At 48.5% G+C, this 22,225-nt stretch overlaps 1 protein-coding gene across 4 annotated transcripts in view; it reads right to left on the bottom strand.

The window, feature by feature from the left end:
* The window catches only part of LOC135369087 (sushi, von Willebrand factor type A, EGF and pentraxin domain-containing protein 1-like), a 189,071-nt gene that overhangs the window by 141,993 nt on the left and 24,853 nt on the right, over positions 1-22,225 (bottom strand). For all 4 annotated transcript variants that reach the window (XM_064602745.1, XM_064602746.1, XM_064602747.1 and 1 more), the window contains exon 4: positions 10,038-10,199. In XM_064602745.1, coding sequence (XP_064458815.1) covers positions 10,038-10,199 — 162 coding nt within the window. The remainder of the gene's footprint in view (positions 1-10,037; positions 10,200-22,225) is intronic.

The following is a 22,225-nucleotide window of genomic DNA, read 5'->3' as shown; positions in this document are numbered from 1 at the left end:
GGACACTTCGGTACCGCCAGCTCCTCACCAGACAGATGAGATGAACGATGGCAACATTGCCACTTCTCTTCATGACCCGTTCACCACTGTCACCTACAGGAAGAACCGAGCCGGCGGTATTCTCATACTGTTTCGACCAGCAACTAGTGACTACTCCTTCTGGAAGGTGAATCCTAATGCGGTCGCTAGTGAGATATGCCTGCTAGCCCAACAACAGGTTATGCACCACCGTTTCCACCGAGATGGTTCTCTCTTCGTCTCCGTACGGTCCGAAGCAGCTGCTCGCAAGCTTTTGTCAGCTAAGTGTTTAGCTGGGATTCCGGTGATACCATCAATACCCCAATCGTACGCCAGAAATATGGGCAAGATATATGATGTTCGAAGAGAGTATTCGAACGACGACCTCGTGCTCTACCTCAAAGACGCAGGGGCTTTTTCCACTCCAAATCTGTACTTCAAGCAATTGAAAATTCAGGCATACGAGGCCCATCCGCACCCCTAGTCACAGATGTGTTAATGGCTTACCACACTATCTACGCAGCAGGCCACAGGCTAGTTCTCCAGTAGGTTCCAGCCCATTGTGGTGTCGTGGGGAACGAGCAGGCCGACAGCGCCGCAGAAGCAGCACTCTCGTATCGGAAACGGACCAGTATTGATCTGCTGAGAGGAAACCGCCGTTCAATTCTCCGACGCCTAGTGACACCCCTGGCTTCCCGCCAATGGACAACCGACATTCTTCCCCCCTCTATGTTGAGCAGAGTTGATCCAACGCTCGCTTTCCGCATGCCACGAAACACCTCTCGTCAAGATGCTGCATTAATCCACCGAATGCGCCTCGATGTGGTCTTTACAGCTCAGCGGCGTTACCGCTTGAGACAAGTTGACTCTCCCACCTGCTGCCACTGTGGTGTGCTTGAGGATCTGGAGCATATTCTTCTTCATTGCTCCCACTACCAACCTTCCCGAACCACACTCTCCGAGTCTCTTCGTCAGCTGGACTCTCGCCCCTTCTCCCTATCGAAATTGCTTGGTCTCTGGCCTAATCCAGCCCAGCAACGCTCTGCGCTCAAAGCTCTTCTGACATTTCTGGACACCATCGGACTTCGATCGTTATTGTGAAGGGGCTCGTTAGTTTATTCCCCACATTCCCACCAGCAATGGGGTAGAGTATCGCCTGTGGCGATGAACCTCCCCACTCTCCGAAGCCAAAATAAAGTTGTTTGATGTTGGACTGTTGTCCGCCCTCTCTGAAACAGCGATAAAATGATTATCATTAGACTAATTTTGTCAAGTGCAGTTGTCGTTAAAATGAAGAGACTCTGTGCAGGCTCGAGTAGTTTGCATAAATGCATCGTTTGCTGCATAACGCACTTCAGGGCCCCTTGCTCGTAACGAACACAAACAACTACTATTCATGGGCACCATAAAATACCAATAAATAAATGAGCACGTGATGCAAGTCGCCGTTACAGGTTAGGACCAAGACATTGTTTGAGCAGTACAAGGGGTAAACAGCGGGCACGAAGAAAGTCCGGAGGGGACTTGATGCCTCCGCTGGAATAGATGTCACGCAGTCGCCGGCGCATTGGCACCGACAATCAGGTGGCGGTGGTGTGCTAATTCAGAGCGGTTCGCCTGACGGCTTGTTGCACGGTTCTTTCCAGGCGGAACAGCCGGCACCAGGATTTGAACCCGGGAGAGGCAATCCATACAGCGCAGCTCCCCATTAACTTTTGCCGTCACATCTTTCCGTTGTTTCGATGCAAGAAGCGAAATTGGAAATGTCTCACGACGAAACGCACAAAATCCTGGCCTAAAAACGATGTTAATTAAGCAAACTGTATGTGTTACTGCAGTGTACATATTTTTACGGAAATCCCCATACTCCGACGGCTGTGGCAACACTGTCGGTGAGCTGTACGGTTGCTGTGCGTGAGCTGCAGGGATTCGCACCTTGAACCGAGATGATCAGCATTTAGATGTGTAGATTTTATTACAACGGTCATGCTTTACTTCCGTCCTACTCTGTGGAATATTAGAAAATATGCATAATTACATTGCCGACTGCGATTTGCGTTCCACGCGCAAGTTCGAGCTTGTCTTTTCAAATCTACCGACGTCTTGATAACCTGCTAATAATCAACGTCCAAATATAATTTCTCAATTCTTGCCTGATCTGTCTGTTGAGCGTCAAGTCTGTTGTAATACCTGATTGGGTATGGTGACTAGGGTTGTCAATCGGGATATCCCGGGATCCCGGTCAATTTTTGAAGTCCCGAAATCCTGGGATTTCTCCCGCAAAATCCCGGGATTTTGTGAGAGCAAACGTGACAGGAAACACCTGTAGGCCATCAGGCACAGATTCACTCTTTCGTAAGAAAATGACTTGCACTTTTTATGACTGGTAGTGGCAGAGGGCCGCTGCCTACAGATGCGTACAGATATTTGCTGACTGCCGTTTCTTCTAGCGCAGAAGCTGAGCGGACCTTCAGTTCGCCAGCCAGTAATTGCACAAACGTTCGCTCCGAACTGGGGGACACCACCGTGCACGCTCTGTGCTTTCTCAGGTCGTATTAATCATCGTACAATGTGATAATCACGCAGCGACGGGGTTGTTAAGTGTTTCCTTTCTTTCCATTCGTTTTCTTTTGTTGGTGTTGTTGCTGTTCTTCATCCAAGTGGAATGTTCCACCCCAAGCAGCACAATGTACTGAAAGTCGGGTGCAATAGGGGTAGACGGTATGTGTCTTATCAATGTTCTTTAGTTTCACGAGTCTGTTCAAGGCCTTCCACCTACCCGTCCACCCCTATTCCACTCGACTTTCAGTACGTTGTGCTGCTTGGGACGGTTTAGGAAATTACAAAGTAATATTTCCTGTTACTTCAAGTGTAGCGGGATTCGCCTTCTTTTCACGTGCAACAATGAAATGCAGATGAATACAAAAGGAGCGGCGTTATCATAGCAAAACGAAAACAAAATAAAATTCAACCATTTCATCGTCACTGTTTTACCAATGTGGTTGCACTGCGAATGTTCGAGTGCTTTTCATCGGGAAAAGGTAGAATTGAGAAAGCGCGCATTAACTTCGCACAACACGCCGATGTAGTCACTTGAGGTAAAAGTATTTTTAATGTATTTAAAATAGGTTTTTCGGTATTTGCTACTCAGTACTCAAAATACTTTCCTTCCTCGTCAAGCCATATCCAGCACGGTTCCCGCCGTGCCGAGATTTTCAGCTCACTGGAATTTAACCCCCTTTTTCTTGTTTTTCTTTTTTCGGGACTTCGCGAATCTGTCATTTATCCTCTTGTACAATAGGCTGGTCCCAAGCCTGGCCTTGCTTCTCAATAGCCAGCTTCGTCAGAAAACCGTTCCTATTCATATTGCCATGTGAATCACCAGGGGATTAGGTACAAGATTATTTACTCGGTCATCAAAGCAATAAACACATGCCAGAGGTTGAAAGACCCGAACCGACATACAGGAGGGATTACGAAGTTTTGGGTCAGAACATATCAACAAACTTTACTTGGGTTCACCAAAGTTCACCAAACATTACTTGACACCAAGACGTTACAAATGAAAGATATGCATGGCTGATGAAGTTTATTCCTTTCATTTGTAAGGCCACGTTCAGAATACGCGTTTCACTTACTGCTAATACTAAAGTACTTTAAATAGTATCTTAAATACTTCTTAGAGTATTTAGTACTCTACTCAAATTACTTTCAGTTTTGAGTGAGAGGATTATGGGTTTAATGGCACAAAGGCCATTCAGTTTTGAGTATTTTGTACTCTATTTTAAATACTTTTCCGTAGAGTATTTAGTATCTTATTTTAAATACCTTTGCGCAGTATTTTGTACAAGTCTGAGGTAAACTGACTTGAAAGTAGAGTCCTGCACGGCCAGCAGGACCCGCGGGCACCCACGTTGTTGCGGGAGGCGGTTCTACCTTTTCGGTGTCGTGCGAGTGCGGGCATCACTGTTGACGGCGAAGCGGGCTGCAGGTCGGGTGCGGTCGACGCATTTTACCCAGGACAGTATTAGAAAGTACCGAGTTGCTCAATTTCTTACGCGTTGAAAGATGAAAGTCACTGAAAAGGTTAGCCAGCTGTAGGACCCGAACCCACATCTTCTGGATTACCGGTCCAGGGCTCTATCAATTGAGCTAAGCTAACACGCCTTCTCAGCGACTTCCAAGGGTGCGTCATCTGAAGGGACAAACCAGCCACTCTCTCTCACTCATCCTCCTTTCACTCTTACATTTTTGCTCACTCATACACACATACATACGACGGGATCGACGCAAGCGGCAACTGTTGAACAAGAGAGAACTGGTGTTCTGAGGCTGGAACAACATAGAAAGGACAAACACATACAAAGCCTCAAAGCCTTACGCGTCTGTACTGCAATTGCTCGAAATATGTGGTACAGCGTCGCTGACGAGAGCGGCACAAACGCTCATACCGATAGGGTGCACCAGCGCCTGTGTGTCCTTCTTTGTCCATGTCGCGTTTCGTATCATCATGCCTCAAGCCACAACCCAACACGCATTTGCACCTTTTTTCCCGCTGCGCTGATGTCGTACAAGAAACCATGCACACGGACACATTTAATCGTCAGGCATAGGTCACGGAGTACTCTGTTTACTCGTTAACGCTCATCGCGTTGCGGGTGGCGGGTCGGCGAGCTTTTGGGAAGAAATATGCGGGCTGCGGGCGGATGCGGTGTTAATTTGTAACGGGACGTGGTTTGCGTTTCGAGTGCGGATTTGCACCCGCGGGTACGGGTCGGATGCGGGTCAGATAATTCAGGGTCTCATAATTCTGACCCGAGCAGGACTATATACTTGGAAGCACCATCTTAACTCGTCACAATCCCGAAATCCCGTCCCGGGATCCCGGGATTAACAGTAAAAAATCCCGAAATCCCGGGACTGCGAAAATGGCTCGGGATTGAAAACGCTATTGGTGACACAACAAAAAGCGAAATTAAGACTTGAAGGAAAACTATTCCCTGGGAAGTTATGGAGCGGCGTAACAAACATTCAAATGTTTCCGTGCGAATCGCGTAATGTAATAAGAGCGATTGTTACGTCACTTGATCACTTTTCACGACATCGTTTTCCTCCAATTGCTCGTTTATTTCCACAAACTTGGCTCTTTGTTGTCTCACCAGTCCCCATTCAGGTGTCTTGACGCTCAATAGACAGATTAGGCAAGCACTCAAAAATTACATTTGGACGTTGGTTATTAAAAAAATTATCAGGGCGTCGGTACATTTGAAAAGACAAAGTCGACCTTGCGTACGGAACGCTCATAGCAGTCGACAATGTAGAATAATTGTGCATCTTTGTGGCAAACAAAATGTCATTTCTAATGTTCCAACGAAAAAGGATAGAAGGAAAGCATGAACGTTGTCGTAAGATCTACACCATTCAGTGCCGAGCATCTCAGCTCAACGTGGCAATCCCTGCAGCTCACTAGTACTACAGCCCACAGCAACAACAGCATACTATCTCAATCCCATTTGCTGCGCGCGATATACGCAGCAGCTACCACACTGCGAGCTTGTGGCGCCGAAAACGACAAAAGCCAGCCCAGCCACGAGGGATGTCCAGCAACTGTTTTCGCGGATCGATGTTCTGCGCTGAGTAAATCCAGTCAAGTGTGGTGTCCACTTCTGTGATTGACATTTTTGGTGATGGAAGCGAAGGCCTACTCTTCTTCATGAATCTTTTCGGTAACTCCAATCTTGTTCCACCAGTCGGACCTCCAGTCCCCGCCCAAGACAGCCCGCCCGCAAGTCGTTCGCCTTTTTTCGTTAATGGGACAAAGGCGTAATTTCTTGCTCGCGGTAACGACCAACGAGTGCGTTCACGTGCTCTCATGCCTCATCGCCTAGATCGCTCATGATTAGAGAGACGATTTTTTAGGCACTAACAGTCAGTGATGGGCAGTACTTGAAGTACCATGTACGCAAGTAGTACTTTAAGTACATTTCTGTGTACTTGTACTTTACTTTAAGTACATTTTAAATCATGTACTTTATACCGTACTTAAAGCACTTTTTTTCAAGTACTTTCCCATCAAGTACTCAAGTACCCAAACTTGGACTCCAGACAAAAAAATCACAAGAGTATGAAAAACGCACACTACTAAAAGCGCTAAAATGACAACAAGAAAACGAAAAACACAGATAGCGCTATCTGCGTGTTTTCGTCGTCTTGCTGTCATTTCAGCGCTTTTAGTGGGATGCAGTACTAAGAGTCCCAGTCTGACATTTTACCAAAAAGGATTTTTGTGCTGTTAAATAGCATATTTGTTGATGCAAATTTATTGTTGAGAGGCTTGAAATGTTGAAAAAGTATCAACGTTTCTATGATTATGTGAAACGAATGGAATGCAAAGACACGCACATATTATGACACTGCAACCGGCAGCACAATTACTTGGTCAATTGTAATTCTCCCAATTGTAATTTCAGTTCTCCCAATGCAGGGTTCTATGCTTTTTTTATATTGTTTCCTTCATTGGCAATTAATAATGATTTTATATCACAGTGTGCGATTGCATTACATGATGGACACTCAGAAAGACACACATGCTTTCATTTTTACATTTAACTTTTTTTTTTTTAATTGGTCACATGGATTACATTGCTGCAGATCACACCCGTATAAAAATGATGGCTTACATTGTACAAGAGAGAAACTGATGTTCTGAGAAACTGATGGCTTACATTGTGCTTCATCCTTTTTTTACTTTCTTCATATTCTTTTTTTTAAACATGTTATATTTCAAAAAGCAGCATGGAATGCCCAGAAATATGTAATCTCCGTTGGCTTGTGTTTTTTTTTTTTTCCTTGAAATTTCCTAGCCTGTTATAGCAGAAGATTAGTACCGGAACACTACACTAGGGGGGAGGGATGATCCTGGATCAGTCAGGGTATAATACATAATCACAGCACAGCTGACTGATTACCTCTCTACATGTAACTGCAAATTATGTCATCTGATTAAGTTCATATTCACGGGTTAGCACTACACCTAGGACTTTATGGCCTTAGAGCATTTGTCAAGAATGCTCGCTAAAAGTTTTGCCAAAAAAGCAAGACACAGATACTAAACACTGAAATGCAAAGTGATACAAATTAAATTTGCAATGTACTTGATGAATACTTGAAGTACCTTGCCTAGTACTTTGTACTTTACTTGAAGTACATTTGGAATTGGGTACTTTGTACTGTACTTGAGGTACTAATGATGCCAAGTACTTGGTACTTTACTTTAAGTATAATTTTGAGGTACCTTGCCCATCACTGCTAACAGTGAGCGGGTGTATAGGTATGTCAATCATCATCGCGAATGACTGTCTCCCGATATGCTAAGAAAGGGAGCGCACACCTTTTTATTTATCAACTGTCCTTCCAATCGGAAGATAAAATGATACGATTCGGAATGTTGGTTGGGCCTAGAACGATTTATGCGACGACGAGTGCTACCCGTTAGTGACTCTCTCTACTCACGACCTAACGAAACGCGAGGCTCTCGTCAACTCGGGCTTCGTTATCGTGAAAGGTTTAGTTCTCACTACAACAACACGCCGCTCGATACGATCTCTGAGAAACACATACGAATCACAGTGTCAGTGGGAATGATTTGTAAAGCGTTTGTCCGCAGTTTTAGATTGCAGACGTAAAGTCCCACCGATGTGTAAAATCAAGCGGGACTCCATCTGCCTGCACAAGTCTTAGAGCCGTATTTCCAACCAACCCTGAGGGCTCCCTATATGTAAGCACTAGCCTTGGGGGAGGAAAATTTCGTTTCCCAAAGTGCCCGTACCTGCAATGGGCGCCCCCAGGCAAGTGACCTCGCGGGCTTCCTGTACGCTTCCTCTGGGACGCTCGACACGAAACATACGAGGAGTGTTCAAGTCAAACCGGGACTTTTCATTTTTCGAAAAGTACAATGAACTTACAGGCAAGAAATTACTTTTACTTTTGAACGTAATCTCCAGCGTTTCGCAAAAGCTTCGATGTGACCAGCGTAGAAATCCTTACCGACGCGTACCAGCGTAGCGCAGATGAACTAGCTCATTTTCTCCACACATCCGACATCGCACATCCCGACAACAGGATGGCTTTCAAACTTGAAAGCTTAAAAAATGGCTTTGGTTGCGTACTGTAATGTCCTATAGTTCAGAGTGGGCGACTCGATCGTCTATGATTTCATGGGCCATGGGGCGGCGAAGTTTGGATCCGTGTTTGCCGTGCTGCATACAGAGTTCAATTATCCCCGCATAAACGAAAACGAACACGATACAGCTCGCTTATTTCTTATCGCTTTGTCTTATCGCACTTAACGCAGTCTTACGCTCGCATGCTCTTAACGCACTTAACCTTTTGATTACCTTGAGGCGAAAAAGAATTTTTGGTTGATTGTTTCATTAAGTGATTGCAAACAACGCCTTACTCCTTGGTGTATCAGCAGGGACACCCGTCGTAGAGGCTGAACAAGAGACCGGCCATATGGGACGAGAATGAATTCTGAAGTGATTCGAGGTATTCGACGTGTACCACGGGAGCGAAGGAGGGATGGTGATGAGACGCTACAGGTGCTCACCCCCCCCACCCACCCTGGCAGAGGACAGGATGTAGGCGTACGAAGACTGCAACGAGGCAATAGGCTCGGTTTGACGCTCAGTAGTAGAGCGTGCGGATATTCTATGTACAGCCAGGAATGTTGTTGACTCCAGAAATCTGCGGCGGGCAACATCAACAAAGAGGCCGAAGTGTTCCGGGAAATCTGCACCAATATTGGCTGGTTCACTGCAGCGACGGTAACATGCCACTGGAACCAACGGCTCAGTCCGAGATCCAAGGTGAGAGATTTCTTACCCAATGCGGGAATACCAGTGTTCTCGACGGTAGTTAGGTAACAGAGGAGTTAGAAGCAGCAAGGTTAGGTTAGGATGGTTAGGACGAGTTAGGTTAGGAGCTTGACGACGTTGGGCGGTGGTTGCAGGAAGGATGCCCACAGCAGCTCCAAGGATACATGGCGATGCTGGGGAGAGCGAGCGGGTGCGCGTCGCGTAGTCTGTTGGCGAGGGGCACTCCCTGAAGGTGAGCGGGCACGGCTGGGAAGTGCACAGTAATGTTGAAGAAGGTCCATGAGCTCCAAGAGCAAGGGGATGCGGTGAGCATCGGCCAGGAGTGAAGTTGATGAAGCTATGGTGCTTCGCCAACTTTTGCCGTGTCATGCACCTGTTCAACCGTGCATGTCATCCACGGTCGCTCTCGTGTCCTCCTCCAGTGAAGTCGTGGGTTTCTTAAGCTCAGCGCTCCGCGTCTCAGTGGTAAACTTATGTGGCGGACCGTGGACAACGGCGATGATGGACACGCACATGAAGCACCAGCTCCTCAGTTCTACCTCAACATTCTAGCGTGAGGCCACGAACATCTGGCTGCATTCAATCATCGTCAGTCAGGACTCATGTGGAGGAACCCCTCTACATGCTAATTCTTTTATTCCTTATTTTACTATGCTGTATTGTTCAGGATCCTTATGTTACAGCGGCTATCATCCAGGAAAGTCTCAGATAAGCAGCTTTTTTTTTTGTCTCTGCTTGTGGATAATAGGCTATAGAAGAGCTCCACGAGTACGCTTTCCTCGTTGCCCGCCAATCGAGCGCTTATCGGAGAGAGGCCACGGCAACGGCCAAAAATGTGTGCATTGCATCAGTTTGAAAAATTCAGAAAATATCAAGTAATGTATCATGACTGTAAGTCGCCGCATGTTATATGGTGTAATCTGGTATATGAAGCAACATATATTAGGTACATCGTTGCTTTTTCAAATTTGTAGCCCCTGATGATGAAACTTATAATCATTATCGTAAAATAAAATTGTTGCTGTTGTTCAATTTCGTACCGACTCTAGTATTGCGCTTCTTGTGCGTAGTCACTTACACTTTCAGTTACAATGTTGACAATAATGTAACGAAGACCTAGTATAATTGATTACTTTGGCTCACCTGGTCTAACGCAGCTCCAGCCACATAGCCCATCACACAGACACTTTTTTTTTGTGCTGATACAGTCCTCGTCAGCCTTACACTTCCGTAGACAGCGTCTCCCCAACGCTGCGGCTTCTTCGCGGTTCTGAGGGCAACCTTCTCTCACATCACCATCCTGATCTGCAACAACCGAGATTTTATTTATTTATTTGTTTGTGTGTTTTTCTTTCAATGCTGTTAGTCCCTAGTGGGGCTACAACACCGCCATGATTACAGTGATAAGAATAACAACAAACGTGGCAAGACAGAATATCTCATTCATAGGACGAGAATGCGCAATAACCTTAAAGGGGCAGTAAACAGGTATACAAGGTGCACATTGTGATACGTTGCAAACAGTGAGCGTTTTACAAAAATTATCTCGAAAAAAGTAGTGGCTCCAAACGGGGTGGGGGAATATATTGAAAAAAAAAGGGGGGGAGGAAACCGACTGGACCGAATACTCACTGCACTCTTTCGCGCTCATGCTCCGCTCCACGATGTCTTGGCAACAATAGCCACATTTTATTTTGAGGTCGCGCATCATCAACCATTCATATGCCAAACGCTTATACACGAATTTCGTTGGGCAATTCCAAACATATCTGCACTTGTCAATCCCAAGGTAGTCAGATCAAACGATCCCCAAACCCCGCAGTGTCCCATTTCATGTGTTTCCAGTGCTGTATTGCTCCGCAGGGGCACCCTCTATGTTCCCGCAACCCGTTCCTTCGTGAGTTGCAGCTTGCCTAAATGCCACTGGCTAAGAGAGCGAAGTCTTCCCCACCACCAGCGCCTGGAATGCGGTGTTGTTATACATTGGGACATTGTGACGTGACCCCGCTACAAGGACGAAGCTGAAGTGAACACAAATTATGCTATTTGAATTGCATTGTTTCGTGCTAAAGACGCTCGCAAGAAGTAAATGAACTTCATATTTCAAAGAATAGTGGCCTCCCTACTGATGCAACGAGGAGTAAGGCGATATAGCAATCGTTGTACTACTTAAAAAATAGTCATCTTAAACTGCGCGTCGCTGTTAGCAGATCTGAGACAAATGTAGGAGCAGAACTGCAATGAGTTATGATGTCATGTACGATGGATAATGCGTTATGGGGCTTGGCGTGAAGAAATAAGATGCACTGACCCGATTTAAGTCTTTTTATTCATGTTTCATCTTCGTTGTGTACACGGGCTTAGCATATGCATAGTAACGGCTTATGAGTGATGAAACACGTTATATAGTCCATGCATTTCAGCGTGTTCAGTCTTCTTACCAACAGAATCGGCACGTTTCAGTGTGTCAAGTTCACAACCAAACTGAAAGTCGACTGTCGTGCCGTTGCCAGGCACGGTGGCTTGAGTGAATGAAGCGTAAGTCACACTGGTCTTTGCTTTTTCTTTTTTGTCATGCATTACGAGACCCATTGATTATAATTATCTCAAGCATTCACACGAAACCTGTTATCAAACATACTGCAGATGTTGGGACGCGGAAGACAGGGACTGAAGGAAGCACACAAACACAAGCGTCACTCGCAACTAATATGTATTGCAGGCAAAAGAATGCTTTTAAAACACAACCGGTAGGCGACACGTGCCGGGTTATTAGCCTCAGACCGTGCTGATAGACGCATGGCAGCCAGTAGATTGTAAGGACGTAATTAGGTACTTAGGAAGGCAAGTTCTTTATCAGAAAGTGTTAGAGATGGTTGACTGACACACTTGCCTTCCCCCGCCGAAAGTATGTGATGCGCTTCTATTATCTCCCGGGTAATTTGAGATCTGGCCCTCCCCAGGACAGTGGTACCCCGAAAATCCGGAACACAACCACATCTATCGCAATGGTATGCCAGATTGCCCGAAGGCACATTTCTGAGGCTGCAGGAGTGCTCACGTAGTCTAGTATTTAGGCACCTGCCCGTCTGGCCAATATAAACTCTATTACACGAGAGAGGAATTTTGTATATCACACCAGATGAACAGGGCACGAATTGCTGGGAATGAGCAATATCACACACAACCCCACGTTCAACTTTTTTGACCATGCCACAGAGGCCACCTACCTTGTGAGGGGCCGAAAGGACCGTAGGGACCTGGTACCTATTGGAAGTGGCGTAGTCAGACCTCTAAGGTAGGGGGGGGGGGTCTATACGAAAACCCGCCCGCTCCCTCCCCGACGCTGATCCTGGGTGCCACAACACACAATACTTGTGCACACCGCGGCATGCGGTTTAAAAAAAAACGAAAATAGTTGATTTGGACATTCACAATACGATTATAGTACTGTGATGTCCAATGAGGTGGTGTCACGAGATTGGAAGGATTTTGAACAGCTCATACTTTGGAAACCATTCAAGTGTGCCGCTTAGATAGACGCCATGAACTGTAAAAACTTTCGCGATCGTCACACTGGTCCCCCCCCCCCCATATATTATTTTCTCCTCGGATTTGCACGATTTGTCTGGGTCGGTCAGTGGCAGGTAGGGGGGCTCAGGCCCCCCCTAGCCCCCCTGTGGCTACGCCACTGCCTATTGGCTACTTTCTTGATATTGTGGGATAGTCGATGGACATATGGCAAAATGACCGGTCTACCAGGTGGCCTTTGCCTCACCATATCCCGTTTTGACAGTACCGAAGCCATCAGTCTCTCAGCAATGCTCGTGATGACATGATCAGGATACCCCGCGTCAACTAACCGTAGGTACTGACCCTCTAAGGCTGCTCTAACTGTGTGGTTACATGAACGCTCGAGTGCTGATCGAATTGCAGCCGTTCCGATAGCGCTTTTGACCACTTTCGAATGGGATGAATCATATGGAAGGAGTTGCTTTACTGATCTGGGGAAAAAGGTCCAACAAACGTGATGGATAGTGCTTTTCAGCTTCAGTTCAAGGTACTGCAGGACGTTATCTTTTGGGAGCTCATATGTAAAGCTAAGACCACCACCATGCTCATGGAACACATCGATCAAGCACCCGTGACACCAACTCGCCCTCATCAATCCCATGGGCATGCTTGTAAAATACTAGAAAATCATCAACATACCTAAATGCTTTTGTAACACCCATACATTCAAGAACAGGCAAAATGTTTGTGTCCAAATCTGACAAAAAAAGGTCACACAATATTGGTGCCACGGACGACCCAATACAAATACGAGTGACGCTTGTGTTTGTGTGCTTCGTTCAGTCCCTGTCTTCCGCGTCCCAACATCTGCAGTATGCTGTCTCACCAACTAGCCCAACTTTCTGCGCTTGTTCTGTTATCAAACAGGTGAAACCTTGGGGATGACGAGAGGCCTAGCTGGATTTACTGCAACGCGTAGACAACGGCAACCAACATGAGAAGTCTGACAACGACCGTTTGTTCATGTCGGCAGACCCACGCTACGACATAGGACGACGTCACTCTCCCGCCTTTGCAGTCTCAATTGAAAGATCTAATATAAGTTCGGTAGAAATAATTATGCATCGGTTGTCGTCAAAATGTCGACTTCACATGTCTTGATTTCATTTCCTGTATCTTTGCTCCGGTTCTTGTTGGTTACTTCTTTGTTGTGTACACGGGTTTAACATATGCAGCGACAACTGGTTGGCAGCGGACAGTGGATATGAGGTAGTTATTGGAAGAACAGATATTTCATCTTTAGCCTCTCACGGTTTCTTAATGCTGCCGATATTCAGGATCCAGGCCAGTTACAAATAGATCCGTATAATGAGATTAGATCTGTCCGGTCAGGAAGTGCCCCAGCCTGAGCCTACAGACTATGGAGTGTAACAGCGCGACTTATTCGCCTATTCCCCAAATACTGAAAACTAGGACTGAAAGATTTGCCTTCCGCAAGAAACCTCCTATTTTGATTCCTTACAGTGAAATAGCAGCGTGCAATCTCGCCTGCATCGGTAACGTGCGCCTCACAAACTTATCAACCCGATTTTAACAGGTGGTAGTCTAATGAAAACACACACACACAAAAGGGCATCAAGTGCTGGTTCACCGTATGCATCGGAAACTCCCATCACGTTCCTCGCTGGTTTCCACTGGGTGTCCTCACGTTTCAAAATATTACGACCGAAAGACACCGATTCCTGGTGAGCGAAATAGCCACCGATTTCTCCCACCAAATCTCTGAGAAATCAGGCACCGTAAATCGGGAACCCTAAATATAACCTAGCATTCCAATGCCCGCCTCATGATAACCTCACCTAGCAAAGACGCCCGTTGCTATGCTTTACTAGGCACTGCTGGCCTCACAGCCGCGCAGTCAGATGATCTGAAACTATATGGGGTGCCTGCAGGCAGCCGCCAGCGGGTTTGTAGCGCCCTACTTCGACGAAGTTGGCTCCACGCCTTCTCGTGCGGCGTTTCCACGCTCTCCCTTTTTCCATGGGCCTTGCCCGGCCGAGTAAACCTTCAATTCCGATCCAGCTGTTGTAGCGAGCACTTCTTTAGATTAGCCACTACAATCTGGTGGCCCAAAAAGAACTCGCGCATGGAGATCTATTCGATCTGCAATGACAGACGGCCGAACAGTGCGGGTGCAACAGGTTTACTGAGAATGAGAAAACGTGGGCGGGTGCGCATGCATAGATGCGCACGTACCAAAAATGATGTCGTTGTCGTTTCCCCAACACCCCCCGTCGACGACGGCCCCTAAACGGCCCCTGAGGTTCTGCAGTCTTGCTCGCGACAGTGGCTTCGTAAAAATGTCTGCGACCATCTCGCTAGATTGACAGTACTGGAGGTCGACGACTCTGTGGTGCACTAGGTCGCGCAGATGATGATGACGAACGTCGATGTGCTTCGTCCTCGCGCTAATGCCCCGTTAACCGGCAGCTTGATGCAACCCTGGTTGTCTTCGAGCAAATACGTCGGCTCGTCCATGCTGCGGCCGAAGTCGGTGAGCAACTGTCGCAGCCACAGCACTTCCTGTGAGGCTGCTGATCCTATTCCGCCTGGTGAAGAAGAAAACGATTATCCCCGCTTCCCTCAATCTCAATTCCAAGGTAGTGACTGACGCGACCAAGGTCTTTGAGCTCAAAATGGTTGTTAAGGTCCTTCCAAACTGCAGTAATTGTTGAGTCATTTGAGTGGCATATCAGCATGTCGTCCACGTACAAGAGAATATACATCACCCCACCATCTACAGTTCTGTAATAGAGGCAGGGGTCGGCATCAGCACGCCTCAAGCCTTCTTCGAGTAGTACTTTGTTTGCCTTCACGTTCCAGGCTCTCGCGGCCTGTTTAAGCCCGTATAATGACTTTTTCAACTTGCAAACGAGATGCTCTTCCCCTTCCTGAACAAATCCCTCAGGCTGCTTCATATATATATTCTCTTCGATATCACCATTCAAGAAAGCAGTTTTAACGTCGAAGTGTCGGACCTTTAGCTTTTCTGTCGCAGCGATGGTTAGGAGTACACGTAAGGTTGTTAGTTTTGCGACAGAGGGCGAACGTTGCGTCATAGTCTTCGCCGTACTTCTGTGAAAAACCTTGTGCGACCAACCTCGCTTTGTAGCTTTCAACGTTATCCTGTTTATCTCGCTTCGTTTTGAATATCCACTTGCAGCCAAATGGATGTTTTCCCTGCGGTAGCTGCACAAGATTCCAAGTGTTAAGCTGGTATAGCGAGTCCATCTCTTCCCTCGCCGCTGTCATCCACTTCACTTTCTCAGAGGGAGATAGCTTCTGCATTTCCTTCCAACTGACTGGATCAGGGGCTGTCGTAGTCTGCGCGGTAGTTTACGCTAACCGATTAGGTGGAGCTCCTTTGTTGCTCCTAGCTGACCTCCTGGGCATGTTAGCTCCCACCTCCTTTTCTTGCACATCAGCGCCTACACTTTGTTGCGGAGCAGGCACTGGCGACAGCACTTTCACTACTACTTCATCGGATGGATTATTTTCAGCATTAGAGGAGTTACCTTCCGCAATAAAGTCCGGTGAACAGCCTCCTCGTCGTGCTAGCGTAGGTGGTACCGCCTGGGACTCACGACAGAACTTCTCCATAACTGAAGTCTCATCAATAACAACGCTGCGTGACACCTTCACTTTGTTGGCACCTCCAACAAGTATACGATATCCTTTCTGTGTTTCGCTGTATACTATCAAGGTCCCTTCAATGGCACGAGCGTCCCATTTGTCGCGGGGTTTTCCTTTGAGACGTGCATATAAGCCCTACTGCCAAACATCCTCAGATGTGCCAGGTTCAGCTTCTTGCTGTTCCACAGCTCGTAGGGCGCCTTGTTAACCGCTTTACTCGGAAGCCGATTGTGCAAATAGCAGGCAGTGACAAAAAGCCTGCTCAGAATGTTTGTTCGTTTGTTCCCCAACAAGATCCCTCAGGCACATCTGAGGAACCTCATTTTCCTCCTGTCCGTTTTCCCGCTCCTGCCCAAGCCATCCAGCCAATGCCACATGCGATGGGTCATATCGCCGTTCGGCTGCCGCCATTTTGGCGCCGGAGCCTGTTCATCTGGTTTCAGCAAGTTGAGGCTCAATTCCTCCTCGCTGGCATCACCAACCAGTTGACCCAGTACAGGCACATAGTTGCTTCTCTGCCGCCCAAGGTCGCCAGGGATGTCTCCGACGTAATATCGGGCCCGCCAGGGGCCACTCCATACGACCGGCTCAAGGCAGCCGTTCTCCAACGGACGACGCTATCTGAGTGAAAGTGGCTTCAACAGTTGTTAACGGCTGAAGAGCTCGGCGACCGAACACCATCCAGCTCCTCAGAGCCATGCAGAATCTCCTCGCTGACAGAGCAGCCACTTTCGACGAATCCCTCCTCAGGGAATTGTTCCTCCCGTGGTTGTCGTTTTCGCGCTGTGTTTTTTCCCGGTGTAGCAATGAATTACCAACTAGCCCAACTAAGCATTTTGTTTTCCTACAGGGGTTGCCGAATACCGTGCAGATGGTCCTTTCCACCGCCGGCGGGTTGCCGGGTTGGTGATGGAGGTTGTTCTCCCTGGATTAAGCATAGCCGCAGTCTCCGGCACCAACAGACCGTCTCGTGGTCCGGATCCCCATCTGCACGACTGCCACCCACTCTCACCCTCACCAGCTGAGCTCGTGGCAGAGGTAGCTGCGATACGAACTGAGGTTCAGCACCTTTCCGTGACTGTGGCTGCTCTCCACTCTCTTGACAACCGTCCACGATCTCCACGCAGATCCTCTCGCTCACGCCGTTCGCGGCACTTCTCTCGGCGGCGACAAAGCCCATCACCACACGACAGTGCCAACCCACCTCCGTGTTGGTATCACGAGCGCTTTGGCGACGCGGCTATCCGACGCACACGTCCTTGTGGCTGGTCGGGAAATGGCCCCGGGAACCGCTGATGGCGGTCAGCGTTTCCCCGTCTCAAGCAGCAAGTCGCCTTTTTTTGTCGACCGTACCACCAAGACAAGGTTTCTTGTTGACACCAGGGCTGCCGTCAGTGTCATACCTGCGTCCTCCAATGATCGACGGTGTGAGCCGTTATTCCATCTGATGGCAGTCAACAACACCGCCATTCCCGTTTACAAGGATCAATTCATCCGCCCTAACATCGGCCTTCGAAGAATATTCCCGTGGGTGTTCGTTGTCGCTAATGTCACGCAGCCGGTACTCGGGGAGGACGGACTTCTTGCACCACTTCGGCCTTTCTCTTAAAGTCGCTCGCCGTCTACTCGTCGACGACAGCACCCGCCTCTGTATCCGAGCAATCCCCACCATTCCTTCGCCGCCATTTGCCATCCGTGACGTTTCGAGGACGTTCGAGGACGTTCCGAAGGCAGCCATCACCACCCCGTTTGGTCTCTTCGAATTCCACCACATGCCGCTCGGCCTTCGCAACGTTGCCCAGACGTTTCAGCGATTTATAGACATGGTAATTTATAGGCCTCCCATTCATCTTCACGTACATAGATGACATCCTTGTCGCAAGTCGGGACCCTGCTGAACACATGGAACACCTTCGACTACTCTTCTCGCGTCTCGCGGCGCATGGCATCGCAGTGAATGTCGCCAAGTGTGAGTTTGGCGTCCCTTCTTTGGAGTTTCTGGGCCACCAAGTATCCGATGCTGGCGTATCACCACTTCCGCAGAAAGTCGCCGCCATCGCCGACTTACCCCGACCGCTGTCCATGCGCCAGCTTCGACGCTTCTTGGGATTTCTCAACTTTTATCGCCGCTTTATTCTTCACTGTGCGAGCGTCCTCCACCCTCTTGAAGCCCTGCTGTCGCAAGTCCACTCTTCCCGCCAGGGCAAGAGCTCAAAGCCCTCTTCGAAGTCCGCCGACTCGTCTCCCACCCTCATTTGGACGGACGCTGCTATGGTCGCTTTCCGAGCCGCGAAGTTGCTATTGTCCTCTGCAACGCTCCTCGTCAATCCCACCCCTGGAGCCGTCACCGCCCTTATGGTTGACGTCTCGGCCACGGCTGTTGACGCGGCGCTTCAGCAGCAAGTTCGGGCAGAATGGCGCCCTCTTGCTTTTTTTCCCAAGGGCCTCAAACGAGCCGAAACCCCGTACGGTACCTTCGGCCGAGAGCTCCTTGCCGCCTATCTGGCCGTCAAGCATTTCCGCTATTTCTTGGAGGGCCGCAATATTACAATCCTGACTAATCACAAGCCCCTGACATATGCGTTGCTTTCGGCTCGTAGCCGCTATTCACCTTGAGAGAAACGTCATCTATCTTTCTTGGCTGAATTTACCTCTCGCATTGAGCATGTACCAGCATCCCAGAATGGTCCGGCTGACGCTCTAAGTCGCAGCTGACGCTCTAAGTTGACGTGCTGTTGTCTGAAGCCCTGGCTTGAGCCCAGTTGGATGATCCCGAATTTGAAGCCCTTCGGTCGTCCTCCACTTCCCTGCGTCTGCAAGATGTCGCCATACCTGGCACAGGCCTATTTCTTTGACTACGACCAACTCAATGGCTCATAGTTGCCCGTTTCGTCTGGCCGAAGATGCGTTCAGACATCCGCTCGTCAGTTTCCTCCTGTTCTGCATGCGAGAGGTCCAAGGTTACCAGGCACATATCTGGCCCACTTGGACGCTTTTTACCGCCCGGCTCCCGTTTTGACCATGTCCACGTGGATATAGTCGGGCCGCTGCCTGTATCCTGTGGTTAGCGCTACCTCCTGACCGCTATTGACCGATTCACCATTCGGCCCTAGACGGCCCCCATGCCTGACGCCACTGCCGCTACAGTCACCGCAACTTTTCTACCCACCTGTGCTTCCGGTTCCGGAGCACCTTTGGTGGTGACCGCGGCCCCCAGTTTGAAGCGAAGCTTTTCTCCAAATTCCTCAAGCTTCTGGGAACACGGCGCATCGGCACCACATCGTACCATCCGGCATCCAATGGTCTGGCACGTCCATCGCCACCTTAAGGCTGCCATCATGGCTCATCCAAAAGCCCATCAACTGGCCATCGATTCTCTCTGTTGTTCTACTGAGCATCCGTGCGTCCATCAAGGCCAACCTCGGATGCAGCACCGCTGAGTTAGTCTACGGCACCCAACTCCATCTGCCACTTGATTTCTTCGAGGTACCCACTGCCACACCTGACCCCAACACTTACGTCGATGCTCTCCGTCGCGTCTTTCAACACCTCCGTCCGGTTTCGCCGCGCTCCCTCTCGTCACGGTCCTCCTTCGTCCAGCAGCAGCTGCTGTCTGCCATGCATGTCTTCCTCCGCCGGGACAAGGTACGCGGGCCTCTGGAGCAACCCTACTATAGTCCACACCCCATCCTGCGACGTACGGAAAAGTTCCTGACGATCTCCATAAACAGCACACCGCACACTGTTAACCTCGACTGAGTCAAGCCTGCTTTCGTCGAGCCCCTGCTTCCGGTTTCCTTCTGCCTCGCCGCACCTGAATCCATCGCTCAAGCCAAGCCACCCCCAAAAGTCTGTAAGCGTGTGTCCTGGGCCGATCGCTCCTTTGGAGTCTAGGGGCGAGGCCCTGTGGTGCCCCGTTTGACGAAGTTGGCTCCACGCCTTCTCGTGCCGCGTTTCCATCCTCTTCCTTTTTCCACGGGCCTTGCCCGGCCTAATAAACCTTCAGGTCCGATCCAGCTGTTGTAGCGCGCACTTTGTTAGCTAAGCCACTACAGGTTGTCAAGGAGACTCTCCGCACGCAGAGCTGTATATGAGAGAAGGGGAGGAGTCATGCTGAATACCCTGCTATAAACACAACGTCCACGTAGGGTTCCTCGAATCTCCTCTTCGCTCCTTACAGTAACCATCGGTTCCCGTGGCGCCATCTATCGTCGGAGATGTGTTGCCGGTGCAGAGCAGAGGAGTTTCCGAGGGGATAGCCACATAATTATTAATTAATATTAAATATCGCGATAATAAATATACCCTTGCAGTCTACTCTCTTGGAGCCTTACTACTCTGTGCACGCAAGGACTGGAATGACAAAGGCTTTAAATATATCTTGCTATTGTGTTTTATCTGATTGTGCCATAACAGAAAGGAAAATTTTGTCTTGGCTGGGGCCGTTTCCATAAAACGAAACGGAGTGGGAACGATCTCACAATGAGTTCGTACTCATATGAGAAATGTCTCAGATTTGAAGCAGTGACGACTGCATAAACCACTTTGAGACCATCCTTGCCGCATACTGATGTGAGACTGAACCTGAAATCGGCAGCACGGCAACTGGCGAGCGGAAATTATGCCATGCGCTCACCTTCCAATGCCATGAAGGATAGAGGAGTTCCATACAACTCAAATGTCGGAACGAGCTCTTCTACGACACTCGAAGATTATTGACTTCTCGTGCCTGTCGATTCTTGCCACTCGGTATCAGTTCGGTCAAACTACAGGAAGTAGGGCTAAATATTACTATATTGCGAATCTGTGCAGCGCAGTATGTTCACGTAGCATCGTTTCAGCAGCGCAAGCCATATATACAGCGCCGCTTTTCAAAATGGTGCTAGGTTTTGTCATCTGCATTTTATTCAGGGCAGAAGTTGATACAGCTACGTGAAGGCTGGCACGCGGATATTTCAGTAACTTCACCAGATTGTAAATCACTTCTGTTCAATAAAATGAACATGGGGCTTCGTGCACTCTGTTGTTTTGGATGTTACAGACTTGTCGTTGTCTCTCAGCAGTTGAACAGCAGTGAAACGGAGCCCAAATTAGAAGGAGGGTTACAACTAGCACGTGAAGTTCCAAAACGAATGCACCTAATTAAGTCAAGTATTTCCAATTTCACCACAAATGCAGCAAAACACAATGTACTGGTCCATTACAAAGCAACTAGCTACATGCGAGTAGTAGGGAATAGTGGCAAACAACCAAGTTTTTTCTCTAATCCAACAGAAGCCTATTCTTATTTAAATTTTAATCCAACTCTAAGCCAAAATCCAGTTCTAATCCAACGCAAGCTAATTCCAAGCCATCTGACTGGTCACCATTAGCTCCGTCCAGTTAACGTTGATTGGTCCATGCTAAGCCAATTGATCTCTGATTGTTTGACCGTAGCTCCGCCCCTTTATGCTATATAGTTGGCTTGGATCCGACCACTGCACATTGATTGGTGCATGCTAATCCTGCTGATCGCTGATTGGTGAGCATAGCTCCGCCCCCTTATGGTAATTAGCCATGATTGGTCCTTTCTAAGCCTACTGGCCCTGATTGCTCCTCCTCTCCACATTTACCAGGCTTCTAAGCCCTCTGATTGGTGGAACCCAGCTCGTCCCCATTCTAAGCCTACCAATTGGCACTTCGCGTTGAGTGGCCTGTTCCAAGCCTACCGATCACCGATTGGCTGGCATAGCTCTGCTCCTGATTCCAAGGCCGATGATTGGCCGACTCCTAACCTAACCTAACCTAAGCCTAAGCCTAAGTGAACATAGCCTTCACTAGTGCTCTAGCCAGACGTAGACCCTGCCATATGGTGTGTGGGTCGCTCGGCAGTGGCTTCAGATGGTTCTAACCCAATTGGGCGGCTCTATCTCAGATCCGAACTTACCTCGTTAGAGCCCCACTAGGTGGCATAACTCAGGTGCATCAACTCTACGTGGTCCCACTTCGATATTCCACACGATTGATACAACTTCGTCGAGATGTGTTGCCACATATCACGCTCCTGTTACACCACAAACAAGTTGCAGCACATCATACGCAAAGTCTTGGGCGAGTACCTAACGGCCTACATAGAGCAATCACTT

Source organism: Ornithodoros turicata, chromosome 9 (assembly GCF_037126465.1).
Source record: "Ornithodoros turicata isolate Travis chromosome 9, ASM3712646v1, whole genome shotgun sequence".
Lineage (NCBI taxonomy): Eukaryota > Metazoa > Arthropoda > Arachnida > Ixodida > Argasidae > Ornithodoros > Ornithodoros turicata.
This window is presented reverse-complemented; position numbering and strand designations above follow the sequence as displayed.